General features: G+C 40.6%; 1 protein-coding gene across 3 annotated transcripts in view; it reads right to left on the bottom strand.

Moving 5' to 3' along the window:
- WDFY3 (WD repeat and FYVE domain containing 3) overlaps positions 1-19,376 on the bottom strand; it is a 284,323-nt gene that overhangs the window by 133,304 nt on the left and 131,643 nt on the right. For all 3 annotated transcript variants that reach the window (XM_074993680.1, XM_074993682.1, XM_074993681.1), the window contains 4 exons: positions 18,581-19,038; positions 9,544-9,718; positions 8,331-8,545; positions 3,261-3,373 (listed from right to left, as the gene is read on the bottom strand). In XM_074993680.1, coding sequence (XP_074849781.1) covers positions 3,261-3,373; positions 8,331-8,545; positions 9,544-9,718; positions 18,581-19,038 — 961 coding nt within the window. The remainder of the gene's footprint in view (positions 1-3,260; positions 3,374-8,330; positions 8,546-9,543; positions 9,719-18,580; positions 19,039-19,376) is intronic.

The raw sequence follows: 19,376 nt of genomic DNA, 5'->3' as shown, positions 1-19,376 counted from the left end.
AAAGTGCCATGGCCGCCCACATGCTAATGAAGCACTGACAATGTTCTTCAGTGTTTCATTAGTAAACTTCGAAATGGCCATTTGAATGGCCATTTCGAAGTTTTTGGCTAGTGTAGACACGGCCCACATGACAAACTGAAGTTCTTCCTATTACTAGGATTATTTGCGTTAGTTTAAGTATGCCAACAACGTGAAGTATGTTGAGAATGAATGATACAATGTAACAGTCTCTATTATCTTTCATGTGTCATTTAGAATGCAATCAGTTAGGCTGTGTCTACACTAGCCCAAAACTTCAAAATGGCCACACAAATGGCAATTTCGAAGATTACTAATAAAGCGCTGAAATACATATTCAGCACCTCATTAGCATGCCAACAGCCGCGGCACTTCGAAATTTGCTGCGGCTCGTCCAGATGGGGTTCCTTTTTGAAAGGAGCTGATAGGAATAAGGGGACTTCGAAGTTGCCTGCGTCCTTTCAAAAAGGAGCCCCGTCTGGATGAGCCACGTGGCAGCGAGCTGCGGCAAATTTCGAAGTACTGCGGCTGCCGGAATGTTAATGAGGCACTGAATATATATTTCAGCGCTTCATTAGTAATCTTCGAAATGGCTATTTGCATGGCCATTTCGACGTTTTGGGCTAGCGTAGACATGGCCATAAGTAATTTAAAGCAGATATAGGGAAGTATTAATGCCATTTTACAAAACCTGGTAAAATCTCATCTGGAGTACTGAGTGAAATTCCAGGCAGGAAGACAACTAGAATGATCAGGAAATGGAGAGCCTCTCTTTCAAGAGGAGAAGACAAGACACAGTTTGGCTTGTTTCACCTACCAAAATGAAGGCTGGGAGGGTATATGATCTTCTACAAATATAATAGGGTAAACTCCTGAGATATGCGCAACCAAGCCTGACTCTTGTTGCCCCTGACAGGAGCAGTTTCCCAGTCCCCGGAGTGGTGAGGAGCTGGGAACCTGGCAGCAGCCCAGTTCTCATCTCCCCCGCCACTTGCAGGACCCAGGAAACTGGCCAGCCACGTGTTGGTTGGTTTCCCAGGTCCCACAAGCAGTGGAGAGCTGAGAACCAGGCTGCTCCCTGGTTCCTGGCTCCCCGCCACTTTGGGAGCCAGGAAACTAATCAGTGCACTAGGGCCAGTTTCCTGGCTCCTGCAAGCCCAGGGGAGCTGGGAACCACACGACAGCCTGGTTCTCATCTCCCCTTGACTTGCACAAAAATTCGCAACCCCTGCATAACTTGAGGGTTTACTGCAGAGGTAAATACTAGGGAGGGAGAATTACTATTTCAGATAAAGAAAAATATTGGTAGAAGAACAAATGCTTATGAATTGGCCATGAACATATTTAAGATGGAAATTAGAAGGTCTCTTATCAAAAAAAGGAGTAAGTTTTTGAAGAGCCACCCATGAGCTGTGTCTACACCAGAGAGTTTTGTTGACAGAAGGGGCCTTCTGTCAACATAACCCGGGGGCATCTACATACACAAAGCATTCTGTTCACAGAGTCTCAACAAAACTCTGCATTTGTCTCAACAGCGTTATCCCCCGAAAATTTGAGGAATAATGCTTCTGTTGGCAGAAGTGCAGTGTTCGTACGTCAGTTGACAGAGAGGGACTCCAGTTGGCCAGGCAGCCTTGTTTGCAGAGCTTCTGGTCAGTCATTCTGTCGACAGAGAGCAGGGCAGCTTGGCTGCTCTGTCAACAGAACGGATTGCTCTGCCAATCTTCTTTTGTGCGTAGATGCACTCTGTGGACACAACTCTGTCGACAGATGTAGTGTGGATGTAGCCTTGAAGAATAGCAGGGGCACACAACCACATTACATTTACAACGGAGCTTGATATAATTATGCATGGGATTATATGATACAATGACTGAAATGGAGGGAGAAAGTGGACTTGAACTCAGGATGTGCTGTCTATTTGTATATTCTTACATTAAAGGTAATTAATAGTGAACAGTTTGTATTCCTGAACTTCCTAACAATTAAGGAGATTTACCAATTATAAAGCAAATCAGTTTTCACAAACCAAACAGCAATTAATTTCAAGTACTCAGCCAATTTCTGTGGATTTTCAAATAATATGTAGAACACATGGAGATATACCTCTCTCACAGAACTGGAAGGGACTTCAGAGATCATCTACTCCAGTGCCCTGCACTCACAGCAGGACCTATCACCATCCCTGACAGATTTTTTCTTTTAAATCAATTTGCCCCAGAACCCTAAATGGCCCCCTCAAAGATTTCACTTACAACCCCGGTTTTAGCAGGCCAATGCTCAAACCACCCAGCTATCCTGCCCTGCAAAAGGTTCCAGTGGGAGCAGCCAGGGCTAACCCTCAACCACTGCCCCCTTCCTAGTGTCCAGCAGGAGCCAGACCATTGTTAAGGGCAGCCATGAAGATGGCCTACAGAGAAACCCAACCCAGCCATGAAGATCTTTTTTTGAAAAACTATTTCCAATGTCACCTATCCTCTCCCTCTCACCTTGTACCATTTGAAAGACACTGGGAAGCAGAAAATGGCTCAGATCCTGCAGTTATGCTAGTACACATCTTCACAGTCACAGCAAGTCCCTCTTAAGCAATGGGACCTGTTTAAGGGATCTGAGTTAGTGCACCATTTGCCTGGCTGATGCCAAGCAATTACTGTTGCAGAAATATGAAGGGAACGGGATGGCTCAGTGATTTGAGCATTGTGAGTTAAATCTTTGAGGGGGCCATTTAGGGATCTGGGGCAAACATATTTAAAAAAAAGGATGGTGCTTGATCCTGCCAAGAGGACAGGGGACTGGACTTGATGACCTCCCAAGGTCCCTTCCAGTTCTATGAGATGTGTATCTCTGCATATCATCATCATCATGGAGTATGGATGTGGCATTGATAATATTTTCTTCTTATCTTCTAATCTTAGATGTTATTTGTAAAGGTAAAATTAAAAATCAGAGATGACTGATAGTTAAGTAGCTAGTGTCTCAAAGTTATATATACTTCAAAGGATTCATTTATTTATTTTAGTTAAGTGATGACAAGTCCCATATTGTTGAAAAGACCTTTTGTTAAAATAATGCTTTTTATTATAATTGGACCTTTTTTGAATTACTAGCAAACCGTTCAGATTATTTATTTTGTTATGTGCCTTAATATCTCTCTGGAAGTTTACCTATACATTTGGGTTAGACATAAATCAGATTTGTTTAGGAACACCAATTAAATATATTTCTGATGTTTGAACACTTACTTCTCATCTCTGGCTCATAGCTTAATGAGCTGGGTTTGTGCACTCGGTACTGTTTCAATAACTTTTTGTCCCAAGCACCACAATTCAAAGGATTTGCCAAACGTAAAAATTCCCTGGTTAATGAGAGACAAAGAAATTATACAAAGAAAGCTGCTTACTTGTTTAATTTTTTAAGTCTGTAACCAAACAAAAAATATTAAAACTATTTAAATGAAGTATTAATTCCAAAACCAAGTACTGACAGGAACAAAAACTGTTGATTTAAAATTATTTCAATTTTTAATTATTTGTTGCATACACAATATAGATATACACACATATACAGTCGTGGTAAATTCACTCATCACCACAAAAACCTATGATTTGAAGTTATTTGTAATGTGGTTATTTTGTAGTAAAACATTACATGTATTTGGATAACCATACTGCTAAAACACAGCTGTACATATATATTTTTGTTCTTAAAGTAAGTAGGCTTTTCTCTCAGATTACAGCTCATTATACTGTAAAGACTTAAGTCACTTGTTCCTCTTCCAGAAAGGTACAAAATGGACTGCACACTTTATCACCACTGCTCCTTAATATTGAAAAAGGGACCAGCCCAAGCAGATGAGTATGTAGTTAAGTCTGCAGGCTGATTTATATCTGCAATCCCTCAGCTGAGACTACCAACAAGTGAACCAATTCAAGTTGTAGTTTCTGATGTGGCCATACACCTCTTTAAAAAAAACGCAATCAAACCGATACTACTTACCTCCTCTTACAACTAATCAAAAATCAGACTGTATACCAGTTAATCTGGGATGAACCTGAATCAGCATTCCAGCAGGAACTAATTCCATGTTATTGCAAGCCATCTACTTAACTGCGTAACTTACTGTTTTCAATACTGCAGACACTACACAATCTGTCAAAGACACTTATTATGAAGCAGAGAACAAAGAGCATCAAACTCTTCTGTTGTTGTTTCAGCCGTGGTCTACACTACGAGCTGTATTAATATAACTATAGCCACATCTACACTTCCAGGAAGATCAACCCGGTCAATCTTCCAAAGTTCAATTTTGTGTATCTAGGGACGCATGAAATGAACCTGTCTGGCATCAATCCCTGTACTCCTTGCTACTGCAAGGAATAAGGGAGTCAATAGAAGAAATGCTCCTACTGACCACCCTGAGCGAGGACTGTCAGGTAAGCCAATTTCAGATATGTCGATTCTAGCTACGCAATTGCCATAGCTAGAATTGCAGAACTCAAATTGACTTACCAGCCTACTGTAGGCCAAGCCTATTTCACTCGGGGGTGTAAAAAGTTCACAGCCTTGAATGCCACAGTTATAACAAACTATCCACAGATGTACATAGTGATGTGTCAATGGGACAACCTCTCCCATCACATATTAGGAAAATGAAGTGCCTATAATGACAGCAGAAGAATCTTTTGTAAGCATAGACAGCATCTTCGCTAAGTGCTACGGCTCTGTTAAGTGTAGTCAAGACCTCAGACAGACACAATAGAGTACCAGCAATAATATGAAAAGGGGAAAAAAGTAACTGTAAACCATGGTGATCACAGTGCATTCTATTACCAACAAGAATGTCAATGACCAAAGGGAAGTCATCAGCCTTTCAATGTGTTTTATTTTTCCCCTCTCAGAAATTGTGTAGCAAACTTGTTTTCATTAAGACCAGAAACTGTCAGTGAACTATAGCAGTAAGCTAGTACAAAAACCCCACAGATTAGGGAGGTTTGCTCTTGACATTTCTCCTTTCAGGCACCTCTTTCTCCCTCATGCATTTAAAAAATAAAAAAAAGGACGGGTGTACCTAAATCTTATCAAGTAAAGTTATTTAGAAAGTCTATAAAGGATCTTTAGTATCAGTACTGCTTCTTTTCGATTCTTTTCACATTTTAAAGGCATTTCTCTTCCCTGTCAGCCAAACAATAAGCTTTTAGGACGTATATTTTGACAGGGTAATTTAAAAATGTCAAGAAGGCAGCTTAAATTTGAACATAAAAATACTATATTCCCAAGCAGTTCTCTCTCTAATTTTTCCCACTCTTGAGTGGAATGAATTTTCTTATGTGCTGTGCGACACATCAACATCATATTGGTGCATAAAACAAAATTTGGTATTGGGAATGGGGCCAAAGAGTTCTGAGCGTGGGAGGGAGCTCAGGCGTGGGTCAGAAGGATGGAGAGCAGTGTGAGGGTTCTGACTGGTGCTGAGGGGCTCAGGGTTGGGGTGTAAGGGCTCTGTCAGGGGATGCAAGAGAGGGGCTCCAGGGTTGGGGGGGTGTATACATGCAGGACCAGATGATATAGACTCTGCGGGGGGGACGACAGTGAGGTTTGGGGTGGTGCCGTATATGAGGCCTTTGGGCTGCAGGAGGGTGCTGCGAACTGGAGGAGTTTTGAGTGTTGGGGGCGGGGGGGGGGGAATGGGAGTCAGGGCTTGGGCTTACTGAGTGGCTACCTACAAGAACTCCCTGCTGGGGACAGTGAGGAGGGGCCCCTTCTCCTGTGTGCAGCAGCTCAGTGCCAGGGCTGGTGGGCAGGGGCACTCTTTCCTCCCTCCCAGCTTCAAGGATTGGGAGAGGTATTTCTCCATCATGCAGCCTTGAGGCCTTGCACAGGGCTGACTGGGAAGCTGCAGGGCCACACAACTTAGGGAGGGGAGTCATTATCATGATCATCAACCATGGGCTCAGCACCCGTTGATGTCTGATGCCTCTCTCTTTATTTCCTTCCATTCTTCCCTGTCCAGTGCAGAGTGGTTTAGTTTCTACAGACTAGCTCTGCACCAATCTACCCATTCTCTGTGGGGTTTGCCTCTCCTGTTCGAACCATCCATTAAGCCAAATACCAGGGTCTTGATTTTTTGTTCATCGTTCATTCTGCAAATAGGCTGTATCTTCTTATATAATTCCTTGTTGGTGACCTTCTGCACACATCCTATTCTCAGGCTCTTTCTATAACAACTCCTCTCAAGCACCAACATTCTTCCCTTTGAATATTTCGTTATCACCCATGTCTCACATCCATACAACATGCTGCTGAATACATGCTCTAACTCCGCCACGAAGCCTTTAAGAGTTCCATGCCAGTCCCAAGCCTGGATAAAGGAGGAGGGTTGGTCAGATGAGTGACTATGTGCTGACCGTGAAACAACAATACAAATGAAATCTGATGCCAGTGCGACTAAATGATAAAAGATGCCGACTCCTACGTCACCCAGATAAACAAGGTCCGCATCACCAATCGAGTGATCAGGGTTGGGTCGATAAGTTGGCTACCGAAAGAAAATTACAACTAACACACATGCTATCCATTGGAACGTCCAAGCACTGTGGATGACTGGAAAACTAGAGCTGCTTCAGAAGGAGATGAGAGATATCGATGTGATATACTTGGACAGGCGGAGATGCATTGGATGGCGTTGGGAGAGATATGAGGTTGCGAAGTCATTTGGTCAGGGAACGAAATGAAGCATAAGGCAGGAGTCGGATTCCTTCTTAGCAGGAGAGCCAGAGGAGCATTGTTAGGATACAAACCAGTGAGTGCAAAAGTGATGGTAGCGAGATTCAAAGTGAAGCCATTAACATCTCGGTTGTTCAAGTGTGTGCATCCACATCAGACAGTACAGAGGAAGAGACTGAGTTATTCTATAAAGACTTGACAAAGACGCTGGAGGAGATACTGAAGAGAGATGTTTTGATTACCAGAGGAGATTGGAATGCAAAGGTTGGAACAGATAAAGGTTGGGAGACAGTCGTGGGAAGGTTTGGATACTGAGAAAGAAACAGACATGGTGAGAAACTATTAGAGGGATGTTTCTGAGAGGGCAGAACAGCAATACAGGGTGAAATGCAATGAGGTAAGGAAAGCAGCCAGAAAGGATAAGGTGAAATGGTTAGAGGAGCAGAGGGGGGAGTGAGAATCACAGGGCTGGAAGGGACCTCAGGAGGTCATCTAGTCCAGCCTCCTGCTTCAAGCAGGATCAACCCCCACTAAGTCATCCCAGCCAGGACCTTGTCCAGCTGGGACTTAAAAACCTCAAGGATGGAGAATCCACCACCTCTCTAGGCAACACATTCCAATGCTTCACCACCCGCCTGGTGAAGTAGTTTTTCCTAATATCTAACCTACACCTCTCCCTCTTCAACTTCAGACTATTACTCCTTGTTCTGCCATCTGACACCACTGAGAACAGTTTCTCACCCTCCTTTTTAGAACTCCGCTTCAGGAAGTTGAAGGCTGCTATTAAATCACCTCTAAGTCTTCTCTTCTGTAAACTAAACAAGCCCAAATCCCTCAGCCTGTCCTCGTAGGTCTTGTGCTCCAGACCCTTAATCATTTTTGTTGCCCTTCGCTGAACCTGCTCCAGCAAATCCACATCCTTTTTATACCGGGGGGCCCAAAAACTGGACACAATATTCCAGATGTGGCCTCACCAGTGCCGAATAAAGAGGAATAATTACTTCTCTAGATCTGCTCAAAATGCTCCTCCTAATGCACCCTAGTACGCTGTTAGCCTTCTTGGCTACAAGGGCACACTGTTTACTCATATCCAGCCTTTCATCCACCATAACCCCTAGGTCCCTTTCCATCGTACTGCTGCTGAGCCAGTAGGTCCCCAGCCTGTAACAATGCTTGGGATTCTTCCGCCCCAGGTGCAGGACTTGACACTTCTCCTTATTGAACCGCATCAGATTTCTTTTGGCCCAGTCCTCCAATTTATCCAGGTCCCTCTGGATTCTCTTTCTACCCTCCAACGAATCTACCTCTCCCCGTCATTTTGTGAGGATATTTAATTCCCAAGGTAACAGTCTCATTAACAACAACAAGACAAACTATATCAAAAAACTATTTTGCACAATAAAGCTGTATTCAACAGGGTCACTATCAAACACAATCAGCTATTTGTTTCTAATACTTTATCATCAAATCAAAGTGGCTGAAACTGACCAGCGAATTCTATACACCAAATGTTTTGACACATCTGACCCACCCGGCATCAACATGAGTGACTGGTGGGGCAAGTGGAGGGGGGCAGAAATCTTTCTGACCTCAACACCATTGGCTCCAGAGCCTGAGAGGCCAGCCTTTCAAACATCCTTTGGAGTGGAGGATGCAATGAATGGTCTTCATCAGCAAGAGCAGCACTACATCTCTGTAGAAGACGAGCATGGAGTCCAGCTTCACACATGACTTGCTGGTTTCTTTCCGTGTGCACCAAGGACTGCAATATGTTGGCTACTGCAAGCTGAAGATCCAGTGCATGCTGCAAAATATAATTTAAAAAATACCCATACAGTAGAAAGGAAATCATTAGCACAGGATGTCCTGTAATGCAGTTTTAAAAATGAGAAAGGAAAATCTAACTTAATTACTGTCTGTCTTTCTGTGAAAAAAGACAAATAAATTAAACAATATATTTAGCTTTGAACTGTGGCCAGGAAATTTGCCCTGGTGCAACTGATGAAAATAACTTCTACTTTAAATGGAAGTGAGCAAACTCAGAAATCCATTCAACCTGCTTTGAAGTTTTACCCTTACCAGCACTAAGCTATTAACAAAAGCAGTTTTCTCCACATCATCCTCTGTAATAAATTTTGTCATATGCAGCACATCTGCCACTACAACCGTGCACATAAAAATGTTTCCAAATGCAAGAGAGAAAAACAAAAAAATCTTGTCATAGCACACGCCTGACAGTTTTTTGAGCTTAATAAAGATCTGTGGGGTAGAAACTGAATTGAAATCTGTTTAAAATCATTAGCAAATATATCAAATAAATCCTGTTTAGAAGGTGGACTATAAAATGCTCTTGAACTTGACAAATCTGGCCACCTTGAGAAACAGGCTGTGCCAGATTATGAAATTTTCCAGACTAGGGGTGTTTGTGTACACTTTTTGTTTTGAAGGTGAAAAAACAAACAAATATTTTGCAAACTACTGAATTTTTATTTCACATGTAACGAACAGCAATACATGTAGAATCTGGAAGGGATACAAGGTGCAGGAACATGCTGGGAGTGGGGATGGAGGGCCTGTGAAGGAGGGCGGATGAAGGGCTAGAGGTAGGGTGTTTACCTGGTACCCTACTCCTGGGGGCACATCTGGCTCTGCAACCCCTGTTGCTCCCAGGCACTGCTACCCAATGCTATGGGAGCAGCAGGGGAAAAGCCTCTGGAGAAGTGATTTGCTGTGCCACCATTCCCACAGCTGCAGAGAGGAGCAGGGAGATTCCATATTAAGGACTTCAGCTTATTTGCTTACTTCAGGCTGTGCAGCTGATCCAACAGAGGCTAGAAGATCCAACATGGCAAGCATGGCTCCAGGGTGAATGATGACAGCATCAGAGCTTTGCAACAATGCGACTCCTGTGTGAAGCTTCAAATCAGCCACATTTTTGGGAGGGTACACAGGAGTTGGAACAGAATGATATGCGTGCCTAAAAGACAAGAGGTGAGACCTTTTACTATCAGCTCTGCACTTCTCTATTAACTACTGGAGCATTCAACTTGTACACAGAAAATTCCCAATTAAACAAGCCGGATGCTTCCTCCTCTCAAAATCACAACTAGATATTCTGCCAGGAGCAGTGGGGCAAATTTCACTTCCATGATATGTTTCAGCTCTGTAATTCTACTTTCCGTTAGAAAAGACAAAACAAATCCCCATAAAATTTTTCTTTTCCTTTAATGTATCAGAGTAGAATACAATACATATACACAGTTCATCAACAATGTTCAGACAAATGTTTGGGACAAATTCAATTATGCATTGAGCAGTTTTTCCTCTTCTGTAATGGTTGCTTTGAAAACTCAATATTACAGAATAGGAGGCAACCCAAACAATTAACTGCCAACATTAGGAAGCTTGTTCCACTATACACTCAGGCCAGCAGCCCATATGTTCTCACTCCAACGCGTTCCTCTCAGCAACATAAAGCATTACATGGAACTTCTGTGATGCAAGACAACTTCTACAGGTTCAGCATGTTGACACTAGAAAGATGCTTTGAAGGCATTCATTTAGAAGCAACCACTGAAGTCTAGAATTCATAAACGCTCTGCATTTCAATGAGATTCTCAGCAGCGCCAATGCGTTGCCATATTTCTGTCACTGAAGCTATTGCCAATTCAGCAGCTGGGGCAGTAGGGCAGTTTGGAGAATGGATGCGTTGAAGCAATGATTTAGTTGCTAATGTTACTCGTGGAGATTGTTTCCATAAGAAGACTGATTCGTTACAAAGATATGTAGCATATTCATAGTGTACCTTCAAGTACAACGTATGCACAAAGTATGAATGCTAGGTAACCATCTCTTTTCAGGTCACAGTATTTCCTACTACTTAATAAATATCTAAGATGCCAAAGAAAAAAATCAATTCTTAGATATTTTCGATACTATGTAAAATCTGAGGTGATGTGTTCTCTGCCCACCCCCATGTCTTCCAGATATATTTATATATTCAAAATGCCTACACATACAATTAAGCACCCCCCTATTACGAAACTCATTGTATGAAATGGGACATGAAGAAGAAAGGGGAGAATGTGTTAAAATTCTGCAGAGAAAAATTTGTCCTAAAAATTCCGATAGCTTCATTTTAAATGAATGGACTTGGGCCAGGAGCAAATGATATCGGGATGGAAGTCCAAATCCTCTGGGAAAGGAAGAGCAATACACAACATTATAAAAATACAATGCAGGGGTCAGTTTTTACAGTCATAGGGGAAAGATGGACTGGATTATCCATTCCCATTTTATACTTCAGCACAAACCTTACTTTTTAGGATATTTTTGCTGCCTGAACCTGAACTTAACCTTCACAACAGTCTTCAAAAAGAGCTCTTTATCATTTCTTTTTCGCAATGTGTACTTCAGACCATTTTCTTATTAGACTTAGGGCCTGTCTACACTAGCACTTATGTCAATGTAACTTACGTCACTCAGGGGTGTGAAAAAGCAACCCCTCATGACTTAAAGCCATGTCTACACAGTGTCCCATCAGTGTGAGGTGCTCTTACTCTAACATAGCTTTTGCCCCCCATTGACGTTGAGTAATCATGCTCTCTGCATAGTGTCTTCATCAGAATGCACTATAAACAGGACAGCTGCACTGATGTAAGACAAGACTGTACCCTAATCCTATACTAAAAATGGCTGGCAATTTTATCATGTAAATGTTATTTATGTATCACTTTTCTGCCAGTAAAACAGGTCTCTGGAAACACAGATGAGGTTTTGAGGTTAGAGATACAGGCAGCTCTTTAGTATATAACTTTTTCCTGTTAGGAAAAATCCTGCTTCTTTTCAGCAAACACTATGAAGTCTCAACTGTCAAAGTTTACAGGCATTTAGGTCCACAGAATCTGAGGAAGTGGATGTTACCCATGAAAGTTCACTACCTAATAACTACATTTGTCTGTTTTTTAAAAGGTGCTACAAGACTGCTTGTCGTTTGTGAAGCTAGAGCCTAAGACAGCTACCCATCTGAGTCTAATTCCACATATACTTAACAGTATTACATCAAGACTTTTTGACAAGTATTTTGGAACAGATCTATAACTGAATGTCACTGTCACAGCAATTTTAAAGAAATAATTTCCCACCAAGTTACTACTTGTTTATAAATTGTTCCTTACAGCATTGTCATATTCTGTGGCTGCCAACACCATTCTTTTGTTGTTGATGTTGTTGTAATTTATATTACAATAATGCCTGGAGAGCCAACTCAAGTTCAGGACCATCATTCTAGTTTGATGATAAAGATATGACCCCTGTGTCAAACAGCTTACAATCTAATATGATATTCAAGGTTACAGAGAAAGGGATGCAATCCAATATATATAATTTTCTTCTTTGCATTTGAGAGAACATAAACTATCTTTGGATCTATCCCACAAATCTTACAGTTAGAAAGCTTTTCCCAACAGAGTTAACTAAAACTGACTAGCCTATTTGCTATTGATAGCCACTGTAGCGTTCCGTCTCAAAGTGACTGTTCCCCAGGAGTTTTACATAAGAACGGCCATACTGGGTCAGACCAAAGGTCCATCCAGCCCAGTATCCTGTCTGATGACAGTGGCCAGTGCCAGATGCCCCAGAGGAGATGAACCAAAGACAATGATGAAGCGATTTGTCTCCTGCCATCTGTCTCCAGCCTTTGACTAAAGGCTAGGGGCACCATACTTTACCCTTGGCTAATAGCCATTTATGGACCTAACCTCCAAAAATTTATCAAGCTCTATTTTAAACTCTATCAAAACAAAAAGCAGTCAAGTAGCACTTTAAAGACTAGCAAAATAGTTTATTAGGTGAGCTTTTGTGGGACAGACCCACTTCTTCAGACCATAGCCAGACCAGAACAGACTCAATATTTAAGGCACAGAGAACCAAAAACAGTAAGCAAGGAGGACAAATGAGAAAAAGATAATCGAGGTGAGCAAATCAGAGAGTGGAGGGGTGGGAAGGTCAAGAATTCGATTGAGCCAAGTATGCAGACAAGCCCCTATAGTGACTCAGAAAGTTCCCATCACGATTTAAACCATGTGTTAACGTGCCGAATTTGAATATAAAAGCCAGCTCGGCTGTTTCCCTTTTCAAAACGGTGCGATAATTCCTTTTCAGTAACGCACATACCTTTAGGTCATTGACAGAATGCCCCATTCCATTAAAATGTTGACTAAGTGGTTTGTGGATCTGGAGTGTTTTGATGTCTGTTTTGTGCCCATTGACTCTTTGTCTAAGGGAGTTAGAAGTCTGTCCAATATACAAAGCATCTGGGCATTGTTGGCACATGATGGCATATATGATGTTAGTAGAGGAGCATGAGAAAGTGCCTGTGATTCTGTGAGTAACCTGGTTAGGTCCTGTTATAGTATTTCCAGACAAGATATGTGGACAAAGCTGGCAGCGGGCTTTGTTGCAGGGAAAGGTTCCAGGACTGGTATTCCTAGGGTACAGACTGTGGCTGTTAGTAAGGATCCTCATGAGGTTGGGAGGTTGTCTGTAGGAGAGCAGCCACAGTCTATACCCCAGGAATACCAGTCCTGGAACCTTTCCCTACAACAAAGCCCGCTGCCAGCTTTGGGGCTTGTCTGCGTACTTGGCTCAATCGAATTCTTGACCTTCCCCCCCACCCCTCCACTCTCTGATTTGCTCACCTTGATTATCTTTTTCTGATTTGTCCTCCTTGCTTACTGTTTTTGGTTCTCTGTGCCTTAAATATTGAGTCTGTTCTGGTCTGGCTATGGTCTGAAGAAGTGGGTCTGTCCCACAAAAGCTCACCTAATAAACCATTTTGCTAGTCTTTAAAGTGCTACTTGACTGCTTTTTGTTTTGTTAGTGTATAGACTAGCACGGCTTCCTCTCTGTTACTATTTTAAACTCTGTTAGAGTGCTGGCCTTCACAGCCTCCTCCAGCAAGGAGTTCCACAGGTTGACTGCGCTCTGTGTGAAGAAAAATTTTCTTTTATTAGTTTTGAACCTACTACCCATTAATTTCATTTGGTGTCCTCTAGTTCTTATATTATGGGAACAAGTAAACAACTTTTCAATATTCACTTTCTCCACATCATTCATGATTTTATATACCTCTATCATATTGCCCCTCAATCTCCTCTTTTCTAGACTGAAAAGTTCCAGTCTCTCTAGCCTCTCCTCTTATGGGACCCGTTCCAAACCCTTAATCATTTTAGTTGCCCTTTTCTGAACTTCTTCTAATGCCAGTATATCTTTTTTGAGGTGAGGAGACCACATCTGCACGCAGTACTCAAGATGTGGTCGTACCATAGTTTTATATAGGGGAATTATGATATTCTTCGTCTTATTTTCTATCCCTTTTTTAATAATTCCTAACATCCTGTTTGCTTTACTGACTGCCGCTGCACACTGCGTGGATGTTTTCAGAGAACTATCCACCATAATTCCAAGATCCCTTTCCTGATCTGTTGTATCTAAATTTGCCCCCATCACCTTGTATGTATAATTGGGGTTGTTTTTTCCAATGTGCATTACCTTATACTTACCCACATTAAATTTCACTTGCCATTTTGCTGCCCAATCACTCAGTTTGCTGAGATCTTTTTGAAGTTCTTCACAATCTACTTTGGTTTTGACTATCCTGAACAGCCTGGTATCATCTGCAAACTTTGCCACCTCACTGCTTACCCCTTTTCTCTAGATCATTGATGAACAAGTTGAACAGGATTGGTCCCAGGACTGACACTTGGGGAACACCACTAGTTACCCCCCTCCATTGTGAAAATTTACCATTTATTCCAACCCTTTGTGTCCTGTCTTTTAACCAGTTTCCAATCCATGAAAGGATCTTTCCTCCTATCCCACGACCACCTAATTTACATAAGAGCCTTTGGTGAGGGACCTTGTCAAAGGCTTTCTGGAAATCTAAGTATATTATGTTCACTGGATCCCCCGTCTGCATGTTTGTTAACCCCTTCAAAGAACCCTAATAGATTTCTAATAGAGTTTTCAAAGTTAATATTTTAAAATGAAAGACACACTTCCTTTTATACTTGTCTTTAGACCAGGATGTAAAGCATGGCATCCTCTTGAATGAGGAAACAGTTCAGATAGTATGCAGTCCACCCTCCTTCTGCAATTCACAGAAATCAAACGAGCACTAAAGCAATAATTCATGATCTAATCATACAGATGGTCGGAAGCATAATTTTTCTATACTATATATAAGCCACAGTGTACTGTAGCAAAAAACAGACTAGACTAGTTATCTGTACTCTGTTTACATGAATAATATTCAGGTGGCAACATCTTTTGGGTAAACAAGACTGAAAATGATTGCACTGAAAGTTTGTATATATAATTACAAGCCAGCTTAAAAATTGTATGTACATAGAACTTCTAGATGTTTTTATCCACAGATTGCAAATAGCACATTTCTTTTGTTCATTTAATACCATATCTCTGCTTGCTAGTTTACTAACCTAGGAGAATAAAAGTTATCTAAATTAGATAGCAGAACAAAAGACTGTGGCAGGTGGGAGATCTGCGAAGGGAAAAGGAAACAGAGAGAAAATACTGCTTTTGGGAGAGTATTTTGGCTGAAATTTTCAGCAAACACACATCTAAAGCTAGACTCCTAAATAAGGAATTTAATTTAAAAAATGGTGAACAACCACTGGTCAGTTGGAATGAGGCACCTCGGAGAAGAAAGGCATAGTTTGTTTACAAATCAATCTCTCTAGAAAACACATTCAGCTCCTATTAAAGGATATCTTCAATATTAATTGCCAAATTAAACAATCAGATTGAAATTCCTATCCTGATGCTTTTATTTTTAAAAATTATAAACTGACCATTATGTATGGTACAGTAGACCATCCAAAGGACTGCTGCATTTTCATTTTGGGAAAACTTAAAAAGCTTGAAATACTTTTAAAAATTAATACTCTGTGCCAGCTGCAAATGTGGGACCATCCGTCATTATCCTCTTTCATTAGCTGCCCTGGAAGACTCATGTTTGGCAGACACTAAATGCAGTCTACTGACAAGACTGTGCCTTTTGCATATCAGTGTATTTCAAAAAAATCAGTTTATATAAGCAAGTAATGCCATTTTACACCTAAGAGTATAGAAAGATGCAGCAGAAGAAAGTACAATTTGCAGCAAAAGAGGTCAGTCTCATGGATACCTTTCAGTATTTTGCCCATGGGAAAAGTCTTCCTTTCAATTTGTGCAGGAGAAAAACAAATTTGACATCAAACATCCCTCTCTTTAGAAGCAGCTGAGTTTGCCCCCTAGATGCCTTAGTGTCAGGAAAAAAATTACAGTTTGAGAGATGCTAGATTATTTGAGAGATGCTGCATTATTAGATGGGAAGAAGTCCCTTCCAAATCAATCTCAGAATAATACAATATATGACTGTGATTTAACAAAACGTGAAAAAGGGATTTCTGTGGCAATCTCCTTTACTGTAAATATCACAAAAGCAGATTTGCTCATTTTTTAAAATGCTGAATACTTCAAATTCTGCAAATCAGACAGGAATAAGCATTTTGAAAATAAAAGTATTGACAAATTAGCTCAAGGAAACAGAGAACGATTTCTGAAATTAATAACCACAGAAATTTCAGAGAGTTAACATTCATCTGCCTTCACAGTTTTAAGTAGAGCATGTTCAGAAGGGTTTATTATATTCATTAGGCAGTAACTGCAGGCAATAAAACATCATAATAGTACGCTGTTTCTTCGTAACAAAGGAAAACATCTTTCTTGAGAAATCCATTAGGGAATTTTACTGACATTATTGACTACTGTATTCCTCTTGGAATTGATCCTTGGCTGTAGTGTCCATATTACCTAGGCCATTTCTTATAAAAAGATTTTATTTGTTGTGAAGAGGTGCAAATTAACTGCTTTCTACAAGTATTTAAGTCTTTCCTGTGTCTGATCCCATGTAACTGTAAGAGTTATGCACTAGAAGCAACTTTTAAAGCACAACTGTAAATTTATGTTATGTCTTGCATAAATGAGAGCCTTTTAGCCAACTGGCCAGCTTATTCTTTTACAACTTGACAACACATTATTTTCCTCAAAGAGCAAACAAAGACACATGGAGCACACACCAAAAAGCAGATTGAGAAAAAAGCAACGATAAGAACAGTGACGAGAGAAACCAGAAGAGAGATCAACTTCTCTTTAAGGATCAGTACCTTTTCCTGGACAAAGCTGGAGTACCCCAAGGAGAGGGGAGAGAAGTCTCATTTGTCAGGCAAGGAGGGATCTGTTCTGCACGACTACAGACAAAACAGACAGGGGTGGGATAGAGAGGTTAGAAAGAAAAGGAGAGGCTACAAGCTTGTTAGTTTTACAATACTACCAACCAGTAAAAACCTTTATAGGCTCCATCCTCCACAATCAGCAAGGACAACAAAAAAATGCTACTGAGGCACATGCATCAGGTAAAACAGACATGCAAAGCATTCTATAGCACCACCTATAACTACTAGAGGAAACTTTTTCATTGTTGCTTATTTCTCAGTACATACACAGTTAAACCAGCATATTAAAACATCCTTTAAAGATGGAGCGGGAAATGACAACAGGTCATTTCTAAGCAAATAAGGTCACTTGATTAGCTTGCATTAGATGGGATTAAAATAACATCCCAAGAATAAAATCTTCAAACTCCTGTCCATTAGATGATTTAAGGAAGAAAGAAAAAAAAAGTGTTGAGGAAAGAGGAATGGAGAAAAGAAATGCATTTGCAATGACACTAGAGATTTAGTTGCCCACCCTTAACTCAATACATTGTACAACAAGCCAGTATTTTATGCAGCACCAAATAGTTAATTCAAAAATGTTTTAATCAAATGTTTCAAAGCAATTTTAAGAATAACTAACTAGTCTTTTATGCTAACTTAATTTAAGATGAAGGAATACAGATGTGCACTCTTACAACATAAAAGGTAGTAGAGCTAAGTTTTGCTCTTAAATCCATATTTAGGCACCTCCAGAAGTGCTGAACGCTCCCCACTGACTTCATCAAAAGCGACCAAACGCTCAGCATTTTTATCAAGTCTCTTACTTAGCTGCCTAAATATTACTAGAAACATAACATGAGGCCCCATTTTTGAAAATCTTGGCCAACATATAGACATGGATAGCAGCTTTGACATTTAAGCAATGAATTTTAAATCATCACTGCACTATTAGTTTAAAAAATGCTACAAGTGAGAACTACCTTCAAAAACAAAGATTTTTAGGGGACCGCTATGACGTATATTTACTTTATATGACTTTAAAATTTCAAGTAGTCAGTGGTCTTCATTGACTCTAATTCTAAGTTAATTTTAAAAAGCTAAATGACAATTTCAAAGAGGGCATCTCCAGTGTCCAAAAATAAAGTCAAATAGCTTGTGTTTAGCACATTACATCTTGATGATAGTCAAAAGCTGGTGTGTATTGCAGTTGGTGCACAATAGCATATTTCCACAATGGTATAATGGGCAAAGACAAAGTACTTATGGATAATAAAAATAGCGGAGAAGCAGACTACTTGTTGATACTTTACACCCATCAAATGGTTTTAATCTAAAAGTGTCTCTCTTGCTTAATGTCACATCTGGAGACATTCAACTTCAGTGGTCACATTGCCCATTCTTGAAAACAGCAACAGGAGATTTACATTTGAGTAGAGGAAAATGTCTTGACACATTTTTTACATTAATAAAGAAAAAAAAAAAACACCCCAGAGGGAAGCATCAAACCTTGTATTCGACACATTTTTAAAACCCCCTTTTTTTTTCTGGAAAATAGAACATACCTGTCAAAAGAATCTGTGGCTACTTTGTAGAGATAGATAAAGAGTTTACTGCAATGCCTTAGTGTGGGTGCCACAGAGTCCATGGAGATTAGGTCATCCTCCAGTAGTCTTTGAAATGGTTGAGTATTTGAGGGGAAGACATTCAAGGGGCTTATTTTTCTTGAGTCTGAGAAGCAGCCAAGCAATCGAACAGCATCTGCCAGCTTTTCATACTGGATTTCTGTTTTGAAGAAATGCGAGTTGGCTGGCTCATAGCGCATTGCTGCGGTCAATGTGCAGAACACAGTGTGAAGCAGTTCAAACACTTGATTCTGATTTACTTTCTCCCAGCCATTCTTAGGCGGAGAGCACAAGGATCTTTCCATAGCAACAAGTAAAGACGTGACATACACAAATCCACCAACTTTTCTAAAAACAGTTCTGGTACGATGACTCTCTCTTAGTACTGAGAGCAGGGCCTATGGATAGTCAAAAAACAAACAGCAATATTAATAATACCCTATAGGAAACCATGAACATTTCTTCTATAATGTTCTTCTATAATATGCAAGTACAATGATTTTTTGTATTGTGGTACTGTATAAAGGACCCCTCTCCCAAGGGGTTGACATTTTATGCACTACAGAAATACAGTTTAAAGTGCCTGCCCTAAAGAGCTTACTAAATAAATAAAGTAGACAAAGAATAGAGTAAAGACAATATTATCCCTATTTTACAGGTGGGAAACTGATGTCAAGATCATACCGGAAGCCCAAGACAGAGTCAGCAACTAAACCAAGAATACCATCCCAGAGCA

The sequence above is a fragment of the Carettochelys insculpta genome, chromosome 4, assembly GCF_033958435.1.
Source record: "Carettochelys insculpta isolate YL-2023 chromosome 4, ASM3395843v1, whole genome shotgun sequence".
NCBI lineage: Eukaryota > Metazoa > Chordata > Testudines > Carettochelyidae > Carettochelys > Carettochelys insculpta.
This window is presented reverse-complemented; position numbering and strand designations above follow the sequence as displayed.